A 25,452-nucleotide genomic window follows, 5' to 3' on the forward strand; every position below is an offset into this window, starting at 1 on the left:
GCCATCAGCCCAGCCTTCAACATTAGCCACCTCACAAAAGGCATAATGGCACACGAGCAGAATGGCCACAGTGGCCGAGGTGGCAGCAGCTTGTTTTAAGGAGACAAGCACTTTCTGAGCACACGAGTGCCCACAGGAGTGCTGATCTGTGCTGTGAAAAGTCTGCTTGTCTTGGAATTAATCTTGTTCCCTAGAGGCAAGCCACAGAGACCTCTATATTCTCTCCTCTCTGCCAGCTCTTGGGAATCCATCTCAGCACTATCCAGCTTGGATCCACAGTCAGTTATATGTTTAGGAGGAAAAACTATTTAATAATGAGACTTTGCATTTTGACAGCATTTTAACTTATGATGAACTCAGAAAGGAAGCTTTTTTACATCTAATTTATTTCTCAGCTCTCATGCAACAGCCCTAGCAAAATTATTATCTCTTCTTTACAGAACAGAAACCAACACACAAAACTTAATGACTGTTAGGAGGGCAATAAGATACTGGGAAGTCAAGGCTAAAAGTCAAATTTCTTCCAGGTCAGCCTCCAAGTGGATGACTCATGGCACCAGCACTTTTAAGGAAGAGATTCTTGAGGTTCTGGGTTTCCTCACTTCCCTTTGCCAATCTCTGGTTAGAAATGTGTGTATCTCTATGTGTCAGGGGTTGTGCAAAGGCGATAAGCTGGATGAGAAGAGGAAGATGATTGGTTGAAAGTTAATTTCTCACATAACAGGTAAGTGACTTGCCAAGATGACAGTCTGAGTATCCAGAGCCGAGGTCTCCTGACTGTGTTCGCAGCACTTTGGCTACTGCTTCTCCTGCCAACAACACGTTTAGGAGTGTTTCTGGGTGTACTCCTTGTTTGGCCTCTTCACTTCCACCCTCATCCCCACAGGACCACGATTAACCTAGTTCCCCAACAGAAGTCCAAATTATTCATTCACTTCTTCACATTTGCCGTATGTGATTTATTCCCAAATGGTGTTGATTTTACTACCCCAATGTTCTCCGCAAAGGAACGGTAAACATTTTTCTGGTCAAATTTTTTTTGGTTTACATCATCTTTTATTTTATTATAGTCCATAAATATATATAAATTAAATCATTAAAGAATTCATAGTCTCCAAAGTTCAGGAACCTACTACTGTACTTTGCTCTGACATGTCAAATATTAAAACATGAGAAGTAAAACTGCCAACTTAATAAATATTCCATTTGAAGCTGAAATTGAGTAGAATAAATGAAGTACTTTCAGAAATCTCAAGTAAGGAATTAACAGGCTAGAGGCTAAATCTTGACAGGGTTTGATTATCACTTGGATTATCCTTATTACTCATTTCTTTATTTATATGTCTGAATGGAATGCAGATTCTTCCTTTGGTGGGTATAATAGAGCTTTTAACAGAAGGGACACTTCCATTCATTCTGTGTAACTCTGGACATTTATCTTGCTGTAAAATGCTCGTCTCTCATGTCTTGAGCCTCTTACTGAGCAGTGAATGTTTATCTGTGCACAATCCATTTCTTTTTCGGCTGGGATTTTCTTTGGGGTCCGGGCTGCCGTCACTGAGCAATTCCGAGTGGGCTTCCTCAGGCATCTGCAAGACAGACACAGAAACTCCAGCAGGCAGCCCGCCTCTAACCCGCCCAGCCTCCAGCCTCCGCAGGGCTGACTCCACAGGCCAACAGGCAACAGGGCACGCGGGAGAACACAACACAACACAACACAACACAACACTGCAATGCCTGGTGCTCCTCCCTAACCCTGATTACTACTATTTTCCACAGACATATGAAATATTATGTCAACCTAAAATCTGGGACTGCAAGCCAAAATTTCAGAAACGCGTGCTAACTTCAAAGTGGGATTTCTGGTGGGGAACTCCTTTTTTTGTAAGCTCCTTTTCTTTCTTCTTCTTCTTCTTTTTTTTTTTTTTTTTTGTAATATTTACTTAGTTATTTATTTGGCTGCGCCGGCATGTGGGATCTTCGTTGCAGCATGCGAACTCTTAGCTGCGGCATGTGGGATCTAGTTCCCTGACCAAGTCCCTGTAAGCTCCTTTTCAATGCTTGCTTGGTCCTGACAGCTGTGATTCTGTCCCAGACTCAATAAGCCACTCTCAGACAGCAGAGAGGCACGGATTTCTAGCACTGGTTTGTGTTTGCGCCAAGAGACAGAAGCGTCCCGTTAGCAAATCACTTGCTCTCTCACTCAAAGGGCCTCATGTTTTTCACTCAGGAAAAGGACTTTGCTGACTACACTGGTTGTGCAGGCAGGCTTGAGTGATCCTTTATGCATCGAAGTCATAAACGAATAACTAATTATGCAACAAAGCCTCTCAAGTTTTTGCCTTTCTGTTTCCCGACCGAGGGAGCTCTTTCTCACACCCTGGGCAGCTCAGGGAGAGAATGGGGAAGCCCTCTGCTGGAAGCACATCAAATGCGGAAACTAGGCCACTCCACGCCAAGTGGTTCCCAGGCCCCGCCGCCAGTCGAAGTTTCTACTTTAGTTCACTTGAGGACCAAACGCTGACATTTGGAGCCACACTGCTGATGCTTTTGCTGATTAAAGAGTGGTGTGTGGGACTTTGAGTCAGTGTCAGGCATCCCTCAGACAAACAGGAAGGAGCTTAGGACATTTGTTATCTCTCTCTGTATTTTGAAGGCCCTCTTTGCAAGCCTGAGGGTTGTTTTTGACTTTTTCTGCGGGGGGGTGGGGGTGGGCGGAGTATAGGAGTGATCCTGTAAGAATGGTTCTTTGGCTTTATTCTTGTCAAGTGGTAAGGCACTTGCCTTAATTGTGCACTCAAAATTGCAACAGTAAGCCAACTCTAGCAAAGGTGGGTTTTATTCTAGAGGTCATTGTAAAATTTTTTAAAATTTGCACTCCTTTTTCTTAAATTCCCCCAATTTTAAACTTTTGCCCTAAATATTAAGTAACTGACTCTTACCTTGGTTCTGCATGGAGTATTCTCAGAGATCACACTCTCAGTTTTGGCTCCAAAGGCTTCTTCTAAACCTATGTCAAGGAAGTTACAATGGACAAGACAGAAGAACATCAAAGTCCTTAAAAAAAAAAACACCCCATTTTGGTAACTATAGGGACACCCTTAAAGAAAACTAGAGAGGTACATGTTTTTAAAAAGTGTCACTGTTAAAATAGCTGCTTTTAAACTTTTATTGTAGCATTTCATCATTACAAGTGGCACTGAGCTTATGTTAGCTCTGCCTTGTTCACTTCGTTAGAAAAGAATTCTTTAGCCGCACCACTAAAAATGCTCAAGCTCTGAGCTGAATTTTAAGTAATAGTGACAGATTTGCCCCAACCTATAGTCTCTTCCACCTGTCCCTTCAAGGCACCAAAGGAATCAGGACTGTTGGCCAAGTTTGGGTGTCTTTTGGTCCAAAAACAGTGACCGTATTACAAATAACTTGGGGCTGACTCTCAACTTTCCAAATAGTAATGATCTATTTTGTATGCTGTACTGATTCCTGGCTTAGCCTTATCCCAACCCCAAGAGGCTGAGAGGGAGCAGAGAAGCAGAATCTTAAAAATATAACTAAAAGCTCTAACATTTGACAGTGCTTTATGTTTTTCAATATGGTTTTACATTGTTACCTTACTTGTTAATCTCAATTTATGCTCATAACAGAAAAATAAATTAACCTAATTATTTAATAGAGGTAAACAAAAGATGAATTCCTATGACAGGCTATAATTCTGAATGACAAACATAAGTCTTCAAAAATTAAATTGTAATAAGTGAAATACAAAGTCAAATGATAACTATATAACTATATTAACCTATCGCCTATATATATATATATTTTTTTAAAGATTTTTTGATATGGACCATTTATTTTTATTTTTTGAGATTTTTTTGATGTGGACCATTTTTAAAGTCTTTATTGAATTTGTTACAATATTCCTTCTGGTTTATGTTTTGGTTTTTTGGCCCCGAGCCATGTGGGATCTTAGCTCTCTGACCAGGGATCGAACCTGTACCACCTGCATTGGAAGGCGAAGTCTTAACCACTAGATTGCCAGGGAAGTTCCTAGCTTATAATTTTTATTAACAGCATTTCCCAAATTTTCATGGTACAAAGCTCAAAGACTCTTACACTGCAGTATCTGTGGTGCATGGTACAATGAAGACATGCAATTATTTTTAAAAAGTGAAAATAAATGATAAGTGTATACAATCATTTCCACCCTCCTTCACTTCTGCCAATGCGAGGTGCACTGTCATGTCTGACCAGAATGTGGGTGAGGGCATCTTATTTAAAGATCTGTGGACAGACCTGTTAGAATCTCATCCAGCTGGTCCACCATAAACTTGGCATCTTCTTCAGTGAAGCACATAGGTGGTTTTATTTTAAGCACATTTCTATGAGGTCCGTCGGCACTGAGAAGCACTCGCTTTTCTTTCATCCTAATGAGTGCAGGAAACACATGTGAGTGCATACAAGTGATAACTAAGATTATTTCAGAATGATGTGAACAGAGAGCACTTTCATATTCACATGCAAGAAGCCCACATTTGTAATTGCACGAGTCTTAAACTTTTCTCATTTGGGGAGATGAGAGGAAGTAAAAAAAAGCATTCAAGCCAAGATACCAAACGAGTGAGGGGTGTGCTTACTTGTAGATGATGTGCTGAGCTTCGGCTGTGGCGGGGGTCCTTTCCTGATGGTCCTTCACTAAGTCAATTCCAATAAAAAGGCCAACACCCCTGAGGGGGGTAGAGAAAGGGAACTTGACACACTTTATTAAGCACTGCATTGTCACAAAAAATTAACGCTGTCCTCAAACTTCAGTTTGATTTGAAGCTGAATGTGATTTTCTTTAAAGGGTAGTTGTTATTAGTTCTAATTAATCCAAGATACCAATCTAGTGTCCACAGGACTTCCTAGTTTTTGAATCAAGTTAGTTTTTGTCATCCAGTTTTTCTTTCTTCTCTTAATTGTAAAAAAGAAAAAAAAAAAAGGCTTAAAAACAAACTTGTCATGCTATTTAGCTTCTCAGGACATCAACTATGACAAATCTTTAATCTTTACATATATATATGAAAATGTTTTCATATATATATGAAAAATAGTGAGTTTTCTTGGATGTCATTTTTAATATTTTTAATAGATCATTTAGAGTTACCTTAAGTTCCTTCTTTTCATCTTTTGCCTGCTGAAATTATTCTGGCTTAATTTTTTTCAAAAAAGTATAAAAATCAGGAAAGATATATACTCAAAAGTTAACAGTGATGATATCTGGGTTCTAGATGAAAAATGAGTTTTGTTTTTGTTTTTTCAGTGTTTCTAGATCTGGTTTTATGTTATCTTATTTTAAATTTATATGATAAAATATAACAAATTTTCATTTGGACAAATGAATAACTGCATGACAACTTTATGATAAATATACCTGATATCTCCTATCAAGGTATGTTTAGCCTTCTGCTTATTCAGTAACTTGGTGAGATAATTCCCTACTCTTGTGGCATTTCCTTGAAGGTCTTCATTTTCAATTACATCCAGGACGGCCAAACCAACAGCAGAAGATACGGGATTTCCTCCATACTGTGGAAAAAAGATAAATGAGAAAATAGAATAGTTGAATTTGTGGTATTGCTTCATCTATGAGAAATTTGGCTCATACATAAGCAAGTAAAGATATAATTTCAATAAAAATTTCCCTTGTGATATTAGTTTCTTAGATTTAGAATATAACATGATTCTATTCATTTAAGATTGAGAATAAAATTCTAAATTATATATAACTGCAAAACTGGTATGAAGGATTATTGGGAAATTTATAAGTTCATCCAAACCAAAACAGACATTGTGTTGGGAATTAAGGATTTCAGAGTGTGGTTTAGTTAGGGGGATGTGGGTTTCAGTGCTTGAATATCTGTGTGAAAAAAGCTAAGCAATGATATTTTCTCCAAATAATTTATGTTCTTAGATTTGACTCTAACTTTTAGCTGTAACAAGTCCTATTATACATATTGCACAAACTATAATAATCTTTCCAAACTTAAAGCTTATAAGTCTTAGGGGTAAAATCAAGGAAATAAAATTTCCCAAAGATAGAAATTTAGTTAGTATCTTCTATGACAGCCCTGTAACATTTATAGTAGTGAATCATCTAAGTGAAGTGTTTTGGGAATTTAAATGTGATACAAAACAAAAAAGATCATATTATCTGTTAATGAAATATCATAACCTCTAGAGTTTAGCAGGGCAGCCATCTGTCATTGGAACAATTAATAGAAACATTTTAGGAAGGGGAAAGATACACAAGAAAAAAATACAAGGAGGATTGTGTCAGAATGAAATATGGTTAGATCAAAGTTTGGCTAGGGTCCTGGCGTGGTTAGCTGGCAACAGTGAGATTTATTCTTTATTACATTGGAAAGAAACATAAGAACATGCATTATTTTTCCCTCTTAGCATTAAAGTGGGGAGGTCTAAATTTACCGTATTGAAATATTCCATCCCAGAGCTGCTGAAGGCTTCTGCAATTTCTTTGGTTGTTACCACGCATGCCACTGGGTGGCCATTGCCCATTGGTTTTCCCATTGTGACGATGTCTGGAACGAAATCTTCACCAAACATTTGGAAACTCCAGAAATGTGTCCCAACTCGGCCAAAGCCTACTTGAACTTCATCAGCTATAAACACACCTCCTGCTCTGTGTACATATCTGAAAAGCAAAAGGGCAGCCTGATGCCTTCAGGTCACCGAGAGTCCCCAAACCCTCCCATAAGATACAGATTATTGAAAACTTAAAAAATGTTGTTAACCTGAAGTCTATAATCTTTGTTAAAAACATTTCAGTGTTCAAATCCCCAATGACATCTATTTGATGTCATTGACTTTGAAACATAGTCACATAATTTCCAGATTAGATATATTCTATATTGTTTGGGTTTGTGCTGCTTACAGTGAGCTCTACTGCAGTATTTTAATAGGGAAGAAAAAGAAGTGAACAAGAAGTAGTGTTCAGCAGGTTTAATCTTCAAATTTTTACTAATTAGTAAAGCTTGGACACCAACTAATCAGAGAAGATGCCAGGTGGGTAGTGCGAGCACAGCTCTGGAGGCCGCCCTGCTGGACCATGTGTAAATCCTTTATTTGCTGGATCTTGGGAAGGTGGAGGAGTTCCAGGAGTCCTGGGTGGCAGGCACTCCCAGGTGGCTATTTACCAGCTAGTCTGGAAGTATTTCAATATCTTAACAACCAGGATGGCCCTACAGAATTGTCACAGTGCCTTCAGTTTGACCAAGGATGCCCAAGTACATACTCTGCCACTTTCTGGAAGTAGCCTGCTGGAGGAATTATTTGTCCGCCACAACTCTGCATGGATTCAGCAATAAAGGCAGCAATCTATACAAGAGAAGATGGGGTCAAAGTCCATTAGGTCCTCCTCCCGTTACCCCCTAAAAAAAGAGGACTTCTTACAGAGCAGGTGACTTAAAAAATGGTTGGGAATGGACCCATGGCAAGAGACAAATTGGCCATTTGATTAAAAAGATGTCCACGCTGGAAATGCAAGAGTTCTGAAGCATTAGTTTCTGAAATTTTAGGGTACCAATGAAACCACCACGAGAAAATGGTGGAGAGGGTGCCTTCCATTTCTCCATTATTAATTTAAATGCAGTGTTTTCATTAGGAACAACTGAATAAGACTGATGTTTTGATCAGTCTTTAATATGAACCTCTAAAAATTTACCCAGGTTCCAAATGCATCGCTGGGGTGCCTGTTTGCTCAGCTTGGTAAATTAGGACTGCCCGAGCCTGGAATTTGCACTAAAGAGATGAGAGGTGGTCACGAACCTTAGTTATTGTGCTATATTTCTGGTTCTTGCCCTGAACCAGGCTTACAACTTAACAAAATTAGGCAGCTCACGAAGGAACTAAAGAGGACGTGTTCTAGAGGCTAAGAAAGGAGAAGTAAAAATAGGTAACACTAAATTAAGAGAAAGCATAGAAATAGCATGAGATAAGAAGTCAAGCAATCAACTATACTTCAATTAAGAAAAAAAAGGGGAGAACTAAGGATCTAGTCCAGACTACCTCTTTTAAGATATGAAAAATGAATGGGAAGAAAAAGAAGAAATAGTTAAGAAAGGCAAATGACTTTCCAGTCATTAAGATAAAAATACTTGAACTGGAAAACACACAGGCTTCATTTTTATCTCAATTAAAAAGTTTTTTTTATTGCCATGTTGATGCCATAAGCCAATTGAAAGGCAAAGCATGTGTCAAATCACATTAAAACTCCATGTAAGTAACCCCTGAAGGGGCTGAGAATTACCGTTAAGCTGAAGACAGTAGGGTGAAGACTGAGAAAATGGAAATGCTTTTTTCCTACTTGGGAGGATTCTGGTTTGTTTTAGAAGTGCAGATCTAAAAGGGAAGAACATTTTCCTGCCTTGTCTTACGCAGGCTCTTTGGCTTCAGGAAAGTTGAACCAGTTGTAGGGAAGAGCCAAGACTCCCCGGGTCCAGGAGTCCGCAGTGGCCCCAAGGCCCCAGGGCCACCCTGCCTCTTCCTTCCCTTCACCTTATATTAGCCCCTCGTGCTACTCTCAGTTGGAATGTTCTGTCCGTGGGCTATCACCTTTCTTAATTTTCTCCTCCTATCACTTTGGACCAGAGTCTGCATCCCAGTGGGAAGGTCAGAATTAGACCACCAGTTCTGAAACAGGTATAGTAATTACATTTCCAGGATAAATAAAAATAGTCTTAGAGGCATGACTATAATAATGTACTTTTTGAAATATGAACTAAGTAAAAATGTAACCAGAGAAGAACAGAAAGGGATTTGAGATCTAATCCTTTCCCACCTCTCCAATGTATCACAATGATTTCAATCTATTTTATAAAAGATATTAAAGTGTTTCCAAAGCTATAAATACAAACCTTCCTTCCACTGTTATGAGCTTCGTCAATAATTTTCTTCACTTCATCGGCATAAGCACTGGCCGGGTCTGTATGGTCTTCTCTGTATTTTCCCCTGTAAGTATCTGGAGCTGGTGCCTGAAAACATCAAAAGATAACAGTTTCTCATGATTTGTCTCCTGGACAAATGAGCTTTTAAGAAAGGGCCTTTCCCTCCAGGAGTATAATATTGTAGAAAGGTGACTCATGGATTTAAGTGACTCTAGGTTCTTTTGCTCTTTTTCCTTAACATTTCTGAATTCTGTGAGATTTGAAATCTTTGCATTCTGAACAGGAGCTTGGATTTGCTCCTAGGCCCTTAGAAGTCAAGACTGCATCCCTAGTCACATAAGGGGCAAATTCAAACAACAAGTGTGATTATGTTATTTGAAAATTTCAATGAATGGAAACTGTATTAACAATTCTATATTGAAAATAAACCAACACTTACCAACTATATAGCAAACTGTAATCATTCAGAAAACTAGAGTGCCTTAGCGTTAATTTCAGATCTTAAAATTTTGAAAGAATGTATTAATGATTCTCTTAAAAACGTCTACTGATCCTTAATTAAGCCAAATGAGTTTTACTGTTTCAACAGCTTGGTTTCTTTATTTTCTTTACTAAATGATATTTATTTTACTTAATAAATTTACATAATAATTTAGCATAGAGTAATTTTAAGACAGTCATACACACTTGATGCAACTCCGAGTTTCAAATAGGCCTCAGCGATAGAAAAAGTAATTTAAACATCAAGGGGCAAGAAAAATAAAATGAGAGCTGTGAATAAGAGCTATCACTACCACTATACTAATTTGTATGGTACTCATCAATGGATTTTAAACCACATCTTGTCATTAACTAGCTCCCTGTCTTTAGCAAACAGATCTTTGCTAAAGATCTGTAACTGCTCTAGATCTTAGTTTCCTTTTTCATGGTTTCATTTCAATGCAAGGATTGGACTGGGTTATCACTGGGCACTCTTCCAGTAGAAACATTCTGATTCTTGGATTCCAAGATACTTACCACATGCACAAATTCTTTCTTGACATCTTTGCCCTTTTGAAATTTATATGGACTGATCTCAATTAAAGATGATAGGTGACCGTGGTAAGCACTGAAAAGAAAAAGGCCGGTAACCAAAATCACTCAAAGAAGGACGCTTTTCTAGTATGTGAAAAATAGTACGGCACATCATCCAGGGAGAATCTCAACATTGGTGCCAGATTTAACTATATGGAATCTAATTTTTCTTGGTAGGACTGGCCATTAATTTGTCCCACTCTCCTGATTCAGGTAATAAAACACATAGAAAGCCAAGTACGTATCCTCACAGACAGTTACTTTTTAGCAGGAAAAAACTTAATTTCTTTGGATTGTATTAGCTCTGCTAAATTAGATTATCTAAATGTAAAACATTAATTTCTATAGCTTCATGAGAAATTTCAGATGTATGTATTCTTTAAATGTATTTGATAGTTACATTCTAGTAAATTTTAAAAACAACTTTATATCACAGAATGGGCTGCGTTTCTGTCTGGGATGGTTTCAAAGGGATATCCAATTGCTCAAATGAAAGTTGGTAAGGAACAGGAGGTCTTTTCAAAAAGAACTAAGATTAAGAGGTAATCAAGTGGCTACGAAATTCCTTTCTTTCACTTAAAATACAGATGGCTATGATATTCCCTTTTATGTTTCTTGCCCAGAGATACATAATTGGGAGGCCTGGAAAAGAAATTATAAAAGGCCCATGAATAGATAAAGCAAAGAGGGAGGACGTCCCCTACCGTAGATTAAGACATGCTACAAAGCCATAGTAATGAAATTAGTATGGTATTGGCATAAGAACAAAGTCACGACTGGGACAGAAGTGAGCTCAGAGACACAGCCATACATAAATGGTAACACAGTGGCCTCTTGGTGGAGTCAATACGAGGGGTAGTTATAGAGGTAGTAGAAGAAAATAAAGAAGAGCATCTTTGTGATCTGAGGGGTGGGGATGGGTGTGTGGGGGGGGAGAGATATTAACAAAATTTAGGAAACCAAACCATAGGATGAAAATGTCAACTATTTGATTTAATCAAATTTTTGGATGTTGGACGATACCATGGACAAAGTTAAAAGACAGATGATAGATTGGGAAAAAACATTTGAAATGTCTCAAACTAAAAGAGATTAATGTGCAAAATGGTGGTTCTTAAGTCTATCTGCATATTAGCATCACTTGGGAAACTTTAAAATCTATACCATTTCCTGGAATCCACCTCTAGAGATTCTCTTTCTCTCTCTTTTTTTTTAATTTTTTAATTTTTTTGGTTGAGCCGTGCTGCATGCAGGATCTTAGTTCCCTGACCAGGAATCAAACCAGCAACCCCTGTGTTGAGAACTCAGAGTCTTAACCACTGGACTGCCAGAGAAGTCCCTAGAGATTCACTTTGACTGGTCTGGAGTGGGACCTGGGCACTGGCATTAAAAAAAGAAAATTTCCCCAGGTAATTCTAAAACACAGTCAAGGCTGAGATCCTCTCATCTAAACTATGCATGCAACCACAAAAGCAAGGATGGGAATCCCAACAGAAAAATGGGCAAAGAATATAAACAGGTAATTCTCAGAAAGGAAGTCACAAATGCATAGTAAGCATATGAAGAGATACTCAAACTCATAATTAGAAATTGCAAATAAAAACAACATTGATAGGGACTTCCCTGGTGGCACAGTGGTTGAGAGTCTGCCTGCCGGTGTGGGGAACACGGGTTCAATCCCTGGTCTGGGAGGATCCCACACGCCGCAGAGCAACTAGGCCCGTGCACCACAACTACTGAGCCTGTGCTCCAGAGCCCAAGCCACAACTACTGAAGCCCGCGTGCCTAGAGCCCGTGCTCCGCAACAAAGAGAAGCCACCGCAATGAGAAGCCCTCGCACTGCAGTGGGAAGTGGTCCCCGCTTGCTGCAACTGGAGAGGGCCTGGGCGCAGCCAAGAATAAATAAATAAATAAATAAATAAATAAGTAAGTAAGTAAGTAAGTAAATTTATGAAAAGGGAAAAAAAATCCTGAAAATTAAAAAAAAAACCAACAACCTTGATATCATTTTATACCTATTAGACGGCAAATATTAAGAAGAAAAAATGAAGGTAGGATATTCTTAGTTTTTGGTGAGGATACGTGAAAATGGGACATTTCATGCACTGGGTAGAGTGTGCAACCACTTTGGGGACTGATCTGGCAGGATTTGGTCAAATCAACAATGTTTACCGTACCCTGTACCCCTATGGCCTAGCAATCTTGTTTCTGGGTGCTTTATCCCCAAGAAATTCTCAGAAAGGTCCATAAAGGCACATGTATAAGGGCACTCATTGCAGTGTTGCTTGTGGTAGCTGGGAGTAAAGGGCAGTCAGTATCTATTCTGTGGTAGGCAGGCAGAATCATGCCTTCCCTCCCTAAAGATGCCCATGTCCTAATCCTCAGAACCTAAGAATGTTACATGGTAAAGGGGACCTTGCAGACATGATTAAATTAAGGATCATGAAATGGAGCAATAATCCTGGAGGGTCAAATGTTATCACAAGAACCTTTATAAGTGAAAGAAGGCAGCAGGAGGATGGTGGTCAGAAACAGATGAGGTGATGTGAGGATGGAAGCAGAGGCTGGAGTGATGTAACGTCTGGCTCTGAAGATGAAGGAGGGGACCACAAGCCAAGGAATGCAGGCAGCCTCTAGAAGGTGGAGGCAAGGAAACAGATTCTTCCCTAGTGTCTTCAGAAGGAGTGCAGCCCTGTTGAACCTTGATTTTAGCCCAGTGAGACCCGTTTTGGACATCTGACCTCTAGAACTATAAGAGAATAAATTTATATTGCTTAAGCCACTATGTTAATGATAATGTGCTATAGCAACAATAGAAAATGAATACACCAACCAACACATAAAACAAGAGAAGCCTACAGAAGGGTAAGAAATGAGGTGCATGTTTAATTCAACCCTTTGTGTCTGAGATTAGTGGGGTGGAGAGGTAGAAAAAAATTTTAAATCTCACTGAAGATGGCAGTTATCAAATTTCTTGTTTAAAATATAATGAATTCATTTTTGAGAAGTAAAACTAAATAGCGACTATTAAAAATCACAAATTAATGAGAAAGAACTATTTTTACTTGGCTATTTGTTGTCTTTAAAATTTGCTCTAGGGAATTCCCTGGCGGGCCAGTGGTTAGGACTCCACACTCTCACTGCCAAGGGCCCGGGTTCAATCCCTGGTCGAGGAACTAAGATCCCACGAGCCGCATGGTGTGGCCAAAAAAAGAAAAAAATATATGCTCTAAATTGTTATCGTTTAAATTAATTACGTGAATAATCACAATCGTGACATGAATGCTTGGATTTTTAAGAAGTTATATTTTTATTCTGAAAAAGATGGAGTTACACACACATTGCAGTGGCTCAATTAACAGTTAAATGTGTGAAAAGCAAACCCTGATTCATGCAAAGCCCATGAGACCATGACCACAGCACCCAAAAGAGCCTCCAAGTACTTGGAAGGAATTAAGTGTCCTTCAGGCCTGAGCTGGCCTTGAAACCTATACATAATAAAAAAAAAAATCCTTGTGCCATACATCCAGCCTCCCCCATACATGCTTATGGTATTAGTACGGAGAGGATCAATATAATTTTGTCTCTGAAGGCGTTTCCTGCTTAGAATTCTTGTGTTCAAGACTTACTGGTCAAGAGTGATCACGTCTTGGTGGCCTCTGAACTGCCGAGCCAGGCGTAAGGCTAAGTCATTGGCTTCAGATCTATTAAGAGAGCAGAGAGAGAAGGGACAATGTGACATAAGCCCTTTTAAAATTCTTTCAAACCATTATTTACAAAGTTGAGGATTCCAAAGCCTGTTTAACTTCGAGATTATTCTTTGTACTACTCCAGGTTCTGTCACCTCCAGTCTTTGGTGATACTGCTCTCTCTCTAAGGCTAATCACTCTTTGACAGTATAGGATTCTTCAGAAGTGAAAGTCAAATATTATATTTAATTTATTGAAGGCAAGAATGCCTTAGAACAACAAATTAGATCCTAAAATGTCCTAATTCTTTACAAAGAAAAAAGAAAAATCTTCTGGTTATAAACCAATCTTCTGGTTATTTGATTTTAAGGTATCTCATTGAAAAGAGAAAAGTGAATCACAGAATCATAATGGAACATTCACAGGATTTCTAATAGTTTTAATTCATATGTACATATATATCATTTTAAATTTATCCTGCATAGACAGATTTCCTCCCAATATAACATTGTACAGGTGAGCTTTTCTCCTGTCATTAAACATGTATTTTCAAAAACATACTTTTTAATGTCTGCATAATATTCCATAGAATGGACATATCTATTCACTTGAATTGACTCATTCCTCCTTTGTGTTTGTGTTGGGGAAATGCTTATTACCTAAGGAAACAAATCAAACAAAAATCTTGTAAAACTTATATAACTTGTTTAGTAGAGTTCTTTCTTTGCCAAAATTCCTCATTCATGCTTTGAAAGAAGTATCTAGGTTCATCTAGATTCTTTAGCTACTTACTCTATTGCCCAGAGAAGTGGGTGCCATTTGACTAGTTAGGTTTTCTCACATGAACACCAGACTTGAATATTTTTGCCAATATTTTGTTACAACCCAAGTATCTATCCTTTAGGGATACTTAAGGGTATGCTTTCCCCATCTTTCACCAAGGAAGCTGTGGTAATAAAAAGCTGAGTGGCATGCACTTGTTAATCATGGGACTGTTGTTATAGGCTGTGTCAGGAGTCCTGGAACATGCTGTCAGGTATCTTATCTACCAAGGGCTGGTGGGCCAAAGCAAAAGAACCAGAATGGTCAGGTCCCCCGTGTGGGGTCATTAGTAAACGGCAAGAATCTCAGGAAACCTTTTTAGATATTTGTACTCCACCAGCAATCAAACAGAAAAGAGAGGAAACAAAGAGATTGGTGGGAATGGGGATGGGTGGAAAACCTCAGAACATACCCTGAATTTGTAAAATAGCAAACAGAGAGTTTGTCCGGCAGGGTTGCTGACAGGCGCTTGGCATACTCAACAATGTTGTCGTGGAGGAATCGAGAATTTGTATTTAGTAGTCCCATCTGTTTCTGGGCAGCTTTGACCACTTCTGGGTGGCAGTGTCCCACTAAAATTTAGAAGACAAAAGCCCCCAAAATGAGTTACAAATCTAAATGCCTGGGAAGTGAGGGGCATTCTGAAGCAAGCAAAAAAAAAAAGGTTGATCCTGTTCCTCTCCCACATTTTGTTCTAGCTTTTCCCCGCCTAGGACTACTGGCCCTGTTCAGCGGAGGAACTGCAGACACTGCCAATTCCTGGGACAAATATCAACGGTGCCAAGTCTGCTTTACTCCAGAAACATATCCCTCAAGGCACGACAAAGACAGCACATTACCATGGGCAACGTTGTTGATGCAATCCAAGTACTGTTCACCTTTCTCGTCAAACATGTACTGCCCCTGGGCTCGCACTATTTTGATGGGATCCGCAGCAAAGAAAACTTTGCAGGAGGGCCTAGAAATAATGAAAGGAAACACATTGGTCTGGTAGGACTGCTCAGTGTTTTTCCTTCTCAATGAAGGTCACGATCAGTGGAAAATTACAATTACGTAAAAGAAAGGGAAAACACAACCTGGGTGACATACTTTTTTTTCATTTCATTTTAGCCTGGAACCTTTTACCTTAATCCCCCATCCGTGACACTGCTCACATTTCTTATGCTTATTATATTAAATTTGCCATGATCTGACAACTCTATTTAGAGGCACATGGATCAACTCTGACAGCTCTAATTACACAAACCAATAACTAATTTTCCTTTGAGAAATTTTGTTCAACCAGGAAAAAAAACAAACTTTTTTTTTTTTTTTGAGCCTTCCTATGTGTCAGGAACTGACAGCTATTACAAATATTATCTCATTTAATCCTCCCAACAATGAGTTATTATCATTCTCATTTTTATAGTTGAGGAAACAGACACCGAAAAATTAAGAAGCTTGCTTCAAGGTTACACAGCCAGGGAGAAAACCAGAATTTGAAAGTAGACTGTCTTGATCGTAACTAGATTTATCATGGTGAACATTTTGAAATGTACAGAAATATTGAATCACTATGTTGTGTAATAGTTACTAACATAGTGTTGCAGGTCAATTATACTTCAAAAATAAACTCAGAAAAACTCATACTAGGGATATAATTTATATGTACAACATGATAAAGATAATTAACACTGCTGTATGTTATACACGAAAGTTAAGAAAGCAAATCCTAAGAGTTCTCATCACAAGGTAAAAATTTTTTTTTCTATTTCTTTAATTTTGTATCAATATGAGATGGATATTCACTAAACTTATTGGGATAATAATTTCATGATGTAAGTCAAATCATTATGCTGTGTAACTCAAACTTATACAGTGCTATATGTCAATTATATATCAATAAAATTGGAAGAAAAAAAAAAAAAAGGTAGACTGTCTTATGCCATAGCCCAAAACAGGGCTTGCTCGCTAATCTAATCTCTCCCTCTAATCTAATTTGTAGAGAAATGAATAGCACTAAAAGCTAAATACAAATACTATGCAGGAGATTTTACAGATCATTTTCATGTCTTTTGATTGTTATTTGTCCTGCATCAAATGGATTTCCCTTTCTTAAATAATAAAATCCAATTATTATTCTAACCCTTTAACCCACTCTTTTCAGCATAATAAAAAGTCATCCATATTTTTGGTTATTTGGATGGCTGTCTGGAGTACAGATTTTAGCAACATAGAAACATCACAAAGATTTCTGAACTTGGTTCTATGGACATTTAGAAACTAAAACAAAATATTATTTTTATTTTGGTGATTTTGCATGCACAAAAAATACCACATGCATTGGAGGTAGTTTAGAGGGTAATTAGATACATATTAAATGGATATGCAACTGTTTAGAAAGTATTGTGATTATTGTGAATAGGTAATTAAATTTTAAAATTGCCTAAGATTAAGCACCACCAGCTAAAATGAAACTAATATTAAACGAGAATTTCTTCTTGGTTCAAATTCAGCTGTTAGTTTATACCTACAAGTTAAAATCCAGAAAAACCCTTCGTTATGAATGCGGGCTGAAAACTTCGGACTTCACCTTGCCTCCTTGTTAATGTACTTCCCACCTTCTCACTCAGACTTCAGGTAAAATTCTTTCTCAGTCATTCCATGGCTACCATTCCTCCTTTCACAGCATTTGTTCTGCTCACGTCAGAAATCATTAGGTTTTCATTGGAATCTAACTATATAGGATTGAAAACTAACAGAAAGGAGTGCTGATTAGAAAAAGGGAAGGAGGTGATCCGGTAATGAGGTATCTGACCATTTTGACCCTATTGCGGGGGTTGAGAGAGATTTAACTAGTCTCCTAAACCACCTAGAAACCTCCTGGGTTGAGATCAGATCAAATCTCAAATCAGATCACAAGGTAACTTGACACTACTAGGACCAGAGCCCAGGTCTGACTTAAGGTTCGGTCCTGTACGCTCACCAAGTCGTCTACAACACGAGTAAAACAAAAGTAGACCGGAGAAAACACTGCATCTTTAAATTGTAATGAGGGCACAGCTGGGGAGACCAAGGTGAGTAAGTGGCATCTTACTCATAAGAAAGTGGTTTCAAAGTTTTTTTACTGGCTGGATTAACCTTTTACTTCTTAACCAAGCGTGCAAGAAGAAAAAGTGCACTTTAAACAAAAGTTGTCATAATGAGTTTTCATAGCCATCGTCAAAAATATTTCGGAGTTCAGTGTTCTAAAGCTTTCGAGGTGGTGGGAGCGGCGGAGAGCTGCCCGTCTCCCTCCCAGAGCCCATCCCTGGAATGGTGTTCTACTTCAGTGGCTCTCAGCCTTCACGGTCACTTCCCCCAGCCGGCCGGCCGGCAGCCCTCACCCCCTCGGCGGGCTGCAGAGCGCGGGGACCGCTCTGGAGCCGGCCGGTCGGGAGCCCCCGTGGGCGGAGGCGAGGCGGGGCGCTCCGGCGGGCGGCGGCGCGCGTGCGCAGGTGCGGCGGGCGGGTGGCGGTCCCGCACGGCGCCGGCAGCCGCCCGCTCGCCCGCTCGCCCGCTGCCTGCCCCGCTGCGGCTCTCCGCCCCCCGCGCCGGTGATTCCCCCTCTCTGCGCCTCTCCTCGGGGCTGGGGAGCGCTCACGCGATGTGCTTCCTCCTCAGCGCCAGGGTGTCTTGCTTGCTGTATAGCTCGCACATGGTGGCGGGGTGCCGGGCGCTCCCAGGGGTCTCCCCTCTCCGGTCCGTTCGCCTCCCTCGCGAGCCCGCGGGACTGTCTCAGCGGTGGCCCTTTTCTCCCGTTCTCCCCCGTTGGGTCCCCTTGCCCCGGGCGTCGGAGGTCAAAGGCGGCACCAACTAGCCAGGGTCATCTCCCTTTTAAGTCTTGCCCAGCCTTTGCCCTTCGCCAAGCCCCACCCTCACCCTCACCCTCCTCCCCCGCCGGGTGCCTGCCTGGCAAGTCGCTGGACTAGCCACTCAGTCGCCACCCACCCCAGCCCCCCGCCCCGAGTCTAACTGGCTCCTGGTCCTGCCCTGCTGCACACTTCGCCTCCCCACCGCTGTTACTTCTACAAACTCGCCTTTTATTTCCTTAAATTTGCCTTGCCATGGCCTTTCTTCCTCCTCTGCCTGTGAATTCCCTCCTTCCCACTTTTTCTCTCTCCCTTTTCTTTCTCTCTCTCTTTCTTTCTTTCTTTTTCTTTCTTTCTTTCTTTCTTCCCTCCTTTCTTCCTTCCTTCCTTTCCTTTCTTTCTCTCTCTCTTTCTTCCTTCGTTCCTTCCTTCCTCTCTCTCTCTTTCTTTCTTCCCTCCTTTCTTCCTTCCTTCCTTTCCTTTCTTTCTCTCTCTTTCTTCCTTCCTTCCTTCCTTTCTCTCTCTCTTTCTTTCTTTCTTTTTTCTTTCTTTCTTCTTTCCTTCCTCCCTCCCTCCCTCCCTCCCTTCCTTCCTTCCCTCTTTCTTTCTCCCATTATTTTCTTGTAAACATTCAAAGAGAGGCTCTCTCTGGAGACATCAGGAGGTTCATCTCCATTCTCATTTTGAGCATATTCCGATACCATAATCTACTCAACAAAAGTAACAAGTCTTATGCCCTAAGGATAAATAACAGAGCCTCAGCCTGTTATTTGTTGGGAGGGATAATATATACCGTGTTTCAGACATCTGCTTTAACAATAATAGCACTTTTAATTTCTCTGAAACTATACAGATTACAAAACATTCACTTGACTTATCTGGTTCAGTCGTCAAAACAACCCTGTGGGAGATGAGCCTGAGTTACCATCCCCTTTAACATATGGGAACAGTGATTACAGATCTACCTGATGGTGAACTTGGAATTCATTCCTAGGTTTCTTGACTTCTTTAAGATGATCTTCTCACACTGATCAAATTTGAAGTTAAATATGTGGACAGAAGGAAACCTAATTAACTATAACGTTAAATCATAAATTATTTGACGAAGTAGAGATCATCTGATTTAACCCCTCTGTTTTGTAGATAAGAACAGCTAGGTACAGGTAAGGTAAAGTCTCGCTCAGGGTCACGCAACTACTTAGCCATAGAGTTTAGATGAGATCATTTCATTCCTTGTGTTTTGAAAAACAGCAGAGAAAGCCTGATTTACCCATAAGAACACACTTGGTAAATGTTTGTAACTGACCTTTCTCTTGAATAAAGTTGTTTTTGATAATATTAATGCCCTGCAGGAGTAGTAGAATAACATTGCCTAAGACAGGTTGAGAAATGGAGTTCTATGACGAACAGTGTGTTAAGAATTCTAACTGTTATCAGTGAAGGGCAGAAGGCACTTAGGAAACTTGCAACAAATCCCAATCATGTAACCTTGGTCTAGTTCCATACTTGAAAGAAGTGTACACCTACTCTCAAACCACCTAGACCTGGTGAAGTCATATATACTCATGCTCCCTCCGTAAACCTCCATGGTCCCTTGTTATTTCCAGTGCTTTAAAGTATGTTCTTTAAATAATGCTGGACTAAGGGTCTTGGGTTCTTGAGGTGGTTCTTCCATAAACTAGCTGGGTTTCTTGATCTTTTGGAGGCCAAACTTCTTTAAAATGTTCAAATTTTGTGTTAAAAAGAAACCCCAATCATTCTCTGACTAAAAGCATTATAAGGAGGGCTAAAAAGAGATCATGACAGTGGAATGAGTGTCAGGATTATTAAGATCTCATTGCTCTTGTCTTCTTTGTTCTTTTATTATTTTTTAACCAGACCTTTCAGTAGGGTTGACTACTCCTTTCTCCTTGAAACGCTTCCCCTTTTGATTTCTTGACATGACCACACTTTCTTGATTTTCTTCTTTCTTCTTCACTCAACATTCTCAACATTTAACTTGGTATCTCTGAGAGTAGGATCCTAGGCTTTTCCTTTTCTCTTGCACTCTTTCCCAAGGCAACCCAGAAATAATTCCCTTGGATTCAGAACCCATCAAGATGCCAAAATTACACCTCCACCGAGATTTCTCTTCTCAGTCCCAGATTCTCATCTCCACTTCCTTTCTTGACATCTCCACTGTGAGGTTTTGTAGACACCTCATACCTAACGAGTCCAAAATGGAAGCTTTGAACCCACTCCCAAAACTACGGCCTCCAATAAACCCTCCATCGCCAGGCATTTATTCATTCACTCAAAACATATCAAATTCTCAGTGTGCCACTGAACGTCTCAGTTGCTGGAGAGAAACAGTGAACTAGACTGAATGTGCCTGCCTTCAGTGGCTCCTGCTCCAGATCTGCACTGTCCAGTACATAGCCACTAGCCACAGGTGATTATTAAGGACTTGAAATGTGGCTAGTCGGAACTGAGGTGCGCTGTCAGTGTAAAATACACACTGTATTTTGAAGACTCAGTACAAAAAAACAGTAAGATCTCTCATTATTTTTTTTTAGAAATTTATTTTACTTATTTATTTTTGGCTGCGCTGGGTCTTCGTTGCTGCGCCGGGGCTTTCTCTAGTTGCGGCGAGCAGGGGCTACTCTTCGTTGCAGTGCGTGGGCTTCTCATTGCAATGGCTTCTCTTGTTGCGGAGCATGGGCTGTAGGCGCATGGGCTTCAGTAGTTGTGGCTCGCGGGCTCTAGAGCACGGGCTCTAAAGCGCAGGCTCAGTAGTTGTGGCACACGGACTTAGTTTGCTCTGCAGCATGTGGGATCTTCCCGGACCAGGACTCGAACCCATGTCCCCTGCATTGGCAGGTAGATTCTTAACCAGTGTGCCACCAGGGAAGCCCCCCCCTCATTATTTCTTATTTTGTTTGCTAATTGAAATAATATTATGGATATATCGGTTTAAGTAAAATATATCATGAAAACTAATTTCACATCTTTTTTAATGTGACTACTAGCAAATTTAAAATTACCTATGTGTTTTGCATTACTTTTTTTTTTTTTTTTTTTTTTAGATTTTTATGTTTTTTTATTGATTAATTGATTGATTGATTGATTGTTATGTTGGGTCTTCGTTTCTGTGCTAGGGCTTTCTCTAGTTGTGGCAAGCGGAGGCCACTCTTCATCGCGGTGCGCGGGCCTCTCACCATCGCGGCCCCTCCTGTTGCGGAGCACAGGCTCCAGACGCGCAGGCTCAGTAATTGTGGCTCACGGGCCCAGCCGCCCCGCGGCATGTGGGATCTTCCCAGACCAGGGCTCGAACCCGTGTCCCCTGCATTAGCAGGCAGACTCTCAACCACTGCGCCACCAGGGAAGCCCTACATTACTTTTTAAAAAAATTTTAAGTTGAAGTAGAGTTGATTTACAATGCTGTGTAAATTTCAGTTGTACAGCAAAGTGATTCAGTTATACATATATATATTCTTTATATATATACCTATATATTCTTTTTCAGATCCTTTTCCATTATAAGTTATTACAAAATATTGAGTATAGTTCTCTGTGCTGTACAGTTGGTCCTTGTTGGTTATCTCTTTTATATGTAGTAGTGTGTATATGTTAATCCCAAACTCCTAATTTATACCTCCTCTCCCTTTCCCCTTTGGTAACCATAAGTTTGTTTTCTATGTCTGAGGGTCTATTTATTTCTGTTTTGTGTATAAGTTCATTTGCATCTTTTTTTTTTTTTAACATATAAGCGATATCATATGATATTTGTCTTTTTCTTTCTGGTTTATTTCATTTAATATGATGATCTCTATGTCCATCCCTGTTGCTGCAAATGGCATTATTTCATTTTTTTTTAAGGCTGAGTTATATTCCATCATATATATGTACCACATCTTCTTTATCCTTTCATCTGTCAGTGGACATTTAGGTTGCTTCCATGTCTTGGCTATTGTAAATAGTGTTGCTGTAAACACTGGGGTGCATGTATCTTTTTGAATTATGGTTTTCTTTGAATGTATGCCCAGGAGTGGGATTAGTGGATCATGCATTACTTTTCAATTGGACAGCATTATTCTTGATGGACAGAGTAAACAACTAAACAAATAAAATAACAAGATAATGGCTTAAGTTGCTTTAATTGTGGTAAGTGACTTGAAGGAAATAAACTGAGGGAAATGATCCTCAGCCAGAAGCCTGGGGGTCCTGGATAATCTTTTTCTCAACTTCATCCCCATGTCAAATTATTTTTAAGTCCTGTTGCCTCCACTTCAAAACACATCATAAATCTATGTGCTATCACCCTATCAACTACCACCCTGTGTAAGCCTTCTGCATCTTGCAAGACTATGAAAATATGCTCTGTTAACTCATTTCCTTGCTTCCCCTTCCCGCCCTATGCAGCAAGATCATGTTCCTTCCCTCCTTAAAACCCATCAGTGACTTCCAGCTTTCTTCTCCAGGCTCATTTTGGGCACCCTCCACCACGGAATACACACACCACACCCGTCTCCCTTGTCCTTAATCACTTCAAAGACTGCATTTGCTTCAGTTTCAGTTTAAACATCACAGTCAGCCTCAGAGAGGTCATTCTTGACTATTCTGTCTCAAATAGTTCTTAATGAATTTAGCAAACTAATCTCTCCCCTGTTCCTCTGTCTTAATCCCCTCTTTGTTTGGTCTTTATCTATCTTGTTCATCATTGTACCCCAGCACTAGCACAGCCCTTGGCATATGGTAGACCGATAAATATTTGTTGACAGACTGACTGAAAGGGAAAATCCATTTAAAGACTTAGTACCTTGTTTTGAAGATGAAAGTTCTTACAGCCATTTAGCCCTTGTGTGTTGACTGCCAACTTACATTTTTTTTTTTTTTTTTAATTTTTTATTTAATTTATTTATTTATTTATTTTTGGCTGTGTTGGGTCTTCATTGCTGCATGTGGGCTTTCTCTAGTTGCGGCAAGCGGGGGCTACTCTTCGTTGCGGTGCACGGGCTTCTCATTGCGGTGGCTTCTGTTGTTATGGAGCATGGGCTCTAGGCGGGCGGGCTTCAGTAGTTGTGGCACGTGGGCTCAGTAGTTGTGGCTCACGGGCTCTAGAGCACAGGCTCAGTTGCTCCGCGGCATGTGGGATCTTCCGGGACCAGGGCTCGAACCCGTGTCCCCTGCATTGGCAGGCACATTCTTAACCACTGAGTCACCAGGGAAGTCCCCAACTTACATTTTTAACTATTTCTTTAGGTGAGAGATATTTAGACTCATTATCTTTTATGGGAAAGCAAGTTAACTGTTACATAAAAGATCATTTCCCCATTGTTTAACTTATTTCACAATGTGGAATATATAATATTAACTAAGTACCACGAATGGTCTTTAAATAAAAGACAGACACATAATAGCACCAAAATAAAGATGGATAAAGTCAACAGATCACCCTAGGCAATACTTTGTCAAAAAACAAAGGTATTCTTGATATATTTCTCATGTGCTTCTCCATCCTACGACTATTGGTAGGAGTGGGTGCTGGAGTGCCTTTCCTCCCCAGAAGTTGATGTTTCCTCAGTTTGGGTCCTGACCCTATTGATTGGCTCACCCTGTTGAGTGGGTTCTGACCTGAACAGTCACAGATTTCTCAACCATCCAAGCTTGGTCAAACAAACCATACTGGTGCATGACTGAAATGAGAAAGCACAGCTCACATGAGTTTGGGACTTAAAGAATTCCACTCAATAGATTGATGTGAGAAGAGTCTGAATGGCAGGTTTTAGTTTTTAAGTCAGTGAGAAACATGCAAAGGCGAATGCAGCATATGTCCCCAGCAACAGAGGTTTTCCAGCTGTTGCCAAACCCAAGTTCATGTGCTCAACACACAGTGAGGCGAAAAAAATTGAAATGTCAGAGTTTGGAGCAGGGAAAGGTTTATTGCAGGGCCAAGCAAGGAGAACGGGTGGTTGGTGCTCTAAAAACCCTAAATCCCCGATGGTTTTCAGGGAAGAGTTTTTATAGGCAAAATTTGGGGTGAGGGCTGCAGTGTGTGTGACTTTCTAATGAAAGTCTAATGAAAGTTGGTGGTGAGGTAACAGGGGGGTGGTCCAGGAACCTTAGGCTCAGCCTGATGTTACCATCTTCCACCTGGGTGGGGGGGCCTTAGTTCCTGAGGAAGAATTCAAAGATACATTGTTATGGATATTCCCTGGGGAGGAAGCAGGACCCTGCCCCACCTGGTTTCTTGACTGCTCCTCCCCTATTTCTGCATTCCCTCTCTTCCCTGATTAGCAACTGATTGAATCTGCCCTTTGGAATTCAGGGAAAGTTAAGGAGGCTGAATGAACTCTGTTTCTTACAAACAAGAAATTGGGGGAGGAGGGAGCAATGCAGAGAAAGGATTTGTACCTGGGAGGCCCTCACAGAGTCATGCTTTGTTTCAAGATGAGGGCATAGACATACACAGAGGGAAGACCATGTGAAGACATAGGGAGAAGATGGCCATCTGCAAGCCAAGGAGAGAGGCCTCAGAAAAAACCAACCCTGCTGACAGCTTGATCTCAGACTCCTAGCCTCCAGAATTGTGAGACAATAAATTTCTGTTGTCTAAGCTATTCTACTGCAGGAGAATGTGACACGAGAAAATGGTCACATCTCAGGTCTCAGCCAAGTCCTTGGGACAGGCCACCAAGTGAGGGTCCTTGGCTTTGCACAGGGAAGAATTCAAGCGTGAGCCATAGTAAAGGGAAAGCAAGTTTATTTAGAGAGATACACATCCTATAGGCAGAATGTAGGCTGTCTCAGAAGGTGAGAGTGGCCCTGGGTTGTGGGGTGGTTAGTTTTTATTGGCTGGGTAATTTCATATGCTAACAAGTAGGAAGAATATTCTAACTATTTTGAAGAAGGGACAGGAATTTCCAGGAACTGGGCCATCACCCACTTTTTGGCCTTTTATGGTCAGCCTGGGAACTGTCATGGCACCTGTGGGTGAGTCATTTTGCATATGCTAATATATTACAATGAGTGTATAGGGAGGCTCAAGGTCTACTGGAAGTTGAATCTTCCTCCATCTTGGGCCTAATTGGTTGTAACCAGTTTTTTTTTTTAAAC

General features: G+C 40.3%; 1 protein-coding gene across 2 annotated transcripts; it reads right to left on the reverse strand.

Moving 5' to 3' along the window:
* Nucleotides 1-1,033: 1,033 nt before the first annotated feature.
* ETNPPL (ethanolamine-phosphate phospho-lyase) lies at nt 1,034-18,399 on the reverse strand. Of its 2 annotated transcripts, none has more exons than XM_059923406.1 (13): nt 18,150-18,399; nt 15,367-15,485; nt 14,940-15,099; nt 13,646-13,720; nt 9,960-10,050; nt 8,913-9,029; nt 7,292-7,374; nt 6,466-6,691; nt 5,411-5,565; nt 4,635-4,724; nt 4,294-4,424; nt 2,943-3,010; nt 1,034-1,589 (listed from the first exon to the last, which is right to left on the reverse strand). In XM_059923406.1, the coding sequence occupies exons 1-13, from the start codon at nt 18,203-18,205 to the stop codon at nt 1,461-1,463; spliced, it is 1,500 nt and encodes a 499-aa protein (XP_059779389.1). In that variant the 5' UTR covers nt 18,206-18,399; the 3' UTR covers nt 1,034-1,460. The 2 variants fall into 2 exon arrangements, with proteins under 2 accessions (XP_059779389.1, XP_059779390.1); XM_059923407.1 differs by lacking the exon at nt 18,150-18,399 and adding an exon at nt 17,041-17,059.
* Nucleotides 18,400-25,452: the final 7,053 nt, after the last annotated feature.

Source organism: Balaenoptera ricei, chromosome 5, assembly GCF_028023285.1.
Source record: "Balaenoptera ricei isolate mBalRic1 chromosome 5, mBalRic1.hap2, whole genome shotgun sequence".
Classification (NCBI taxonomy): domain Eukaryota; kingdom Metazoa; phylum Chordata; class Mammalia; order Artiodactyla; family Balaenopteridae; genus Balaenoptera; species Balaenoptera ricei.

Bases quoted from the DNA above. Each gene is read 5' to 3' on its own strand.
- ETNPPL (XM_059923406.1), bottom strand. From the start codon at position 18,205: ATGTGCGAGCTATACAGCAAGCAAGACACCCTGGCGCTGAGGAGGAAG. The intron at 15,486-18,149 runs GTGAGCGCTCCC...CATTATTTCTAG, and splicing joins CTGAGGAGGAAGCACATCGC to GCCCTCCTGCAAAGTTTTCT. The intron at 15,100-15,366 runs GTAATGTGCTGT...TCTAAATTTTAG, and splicing joins CATCAACAACGTTGCCCATG to TGGGACACTGCCACCCAGAA.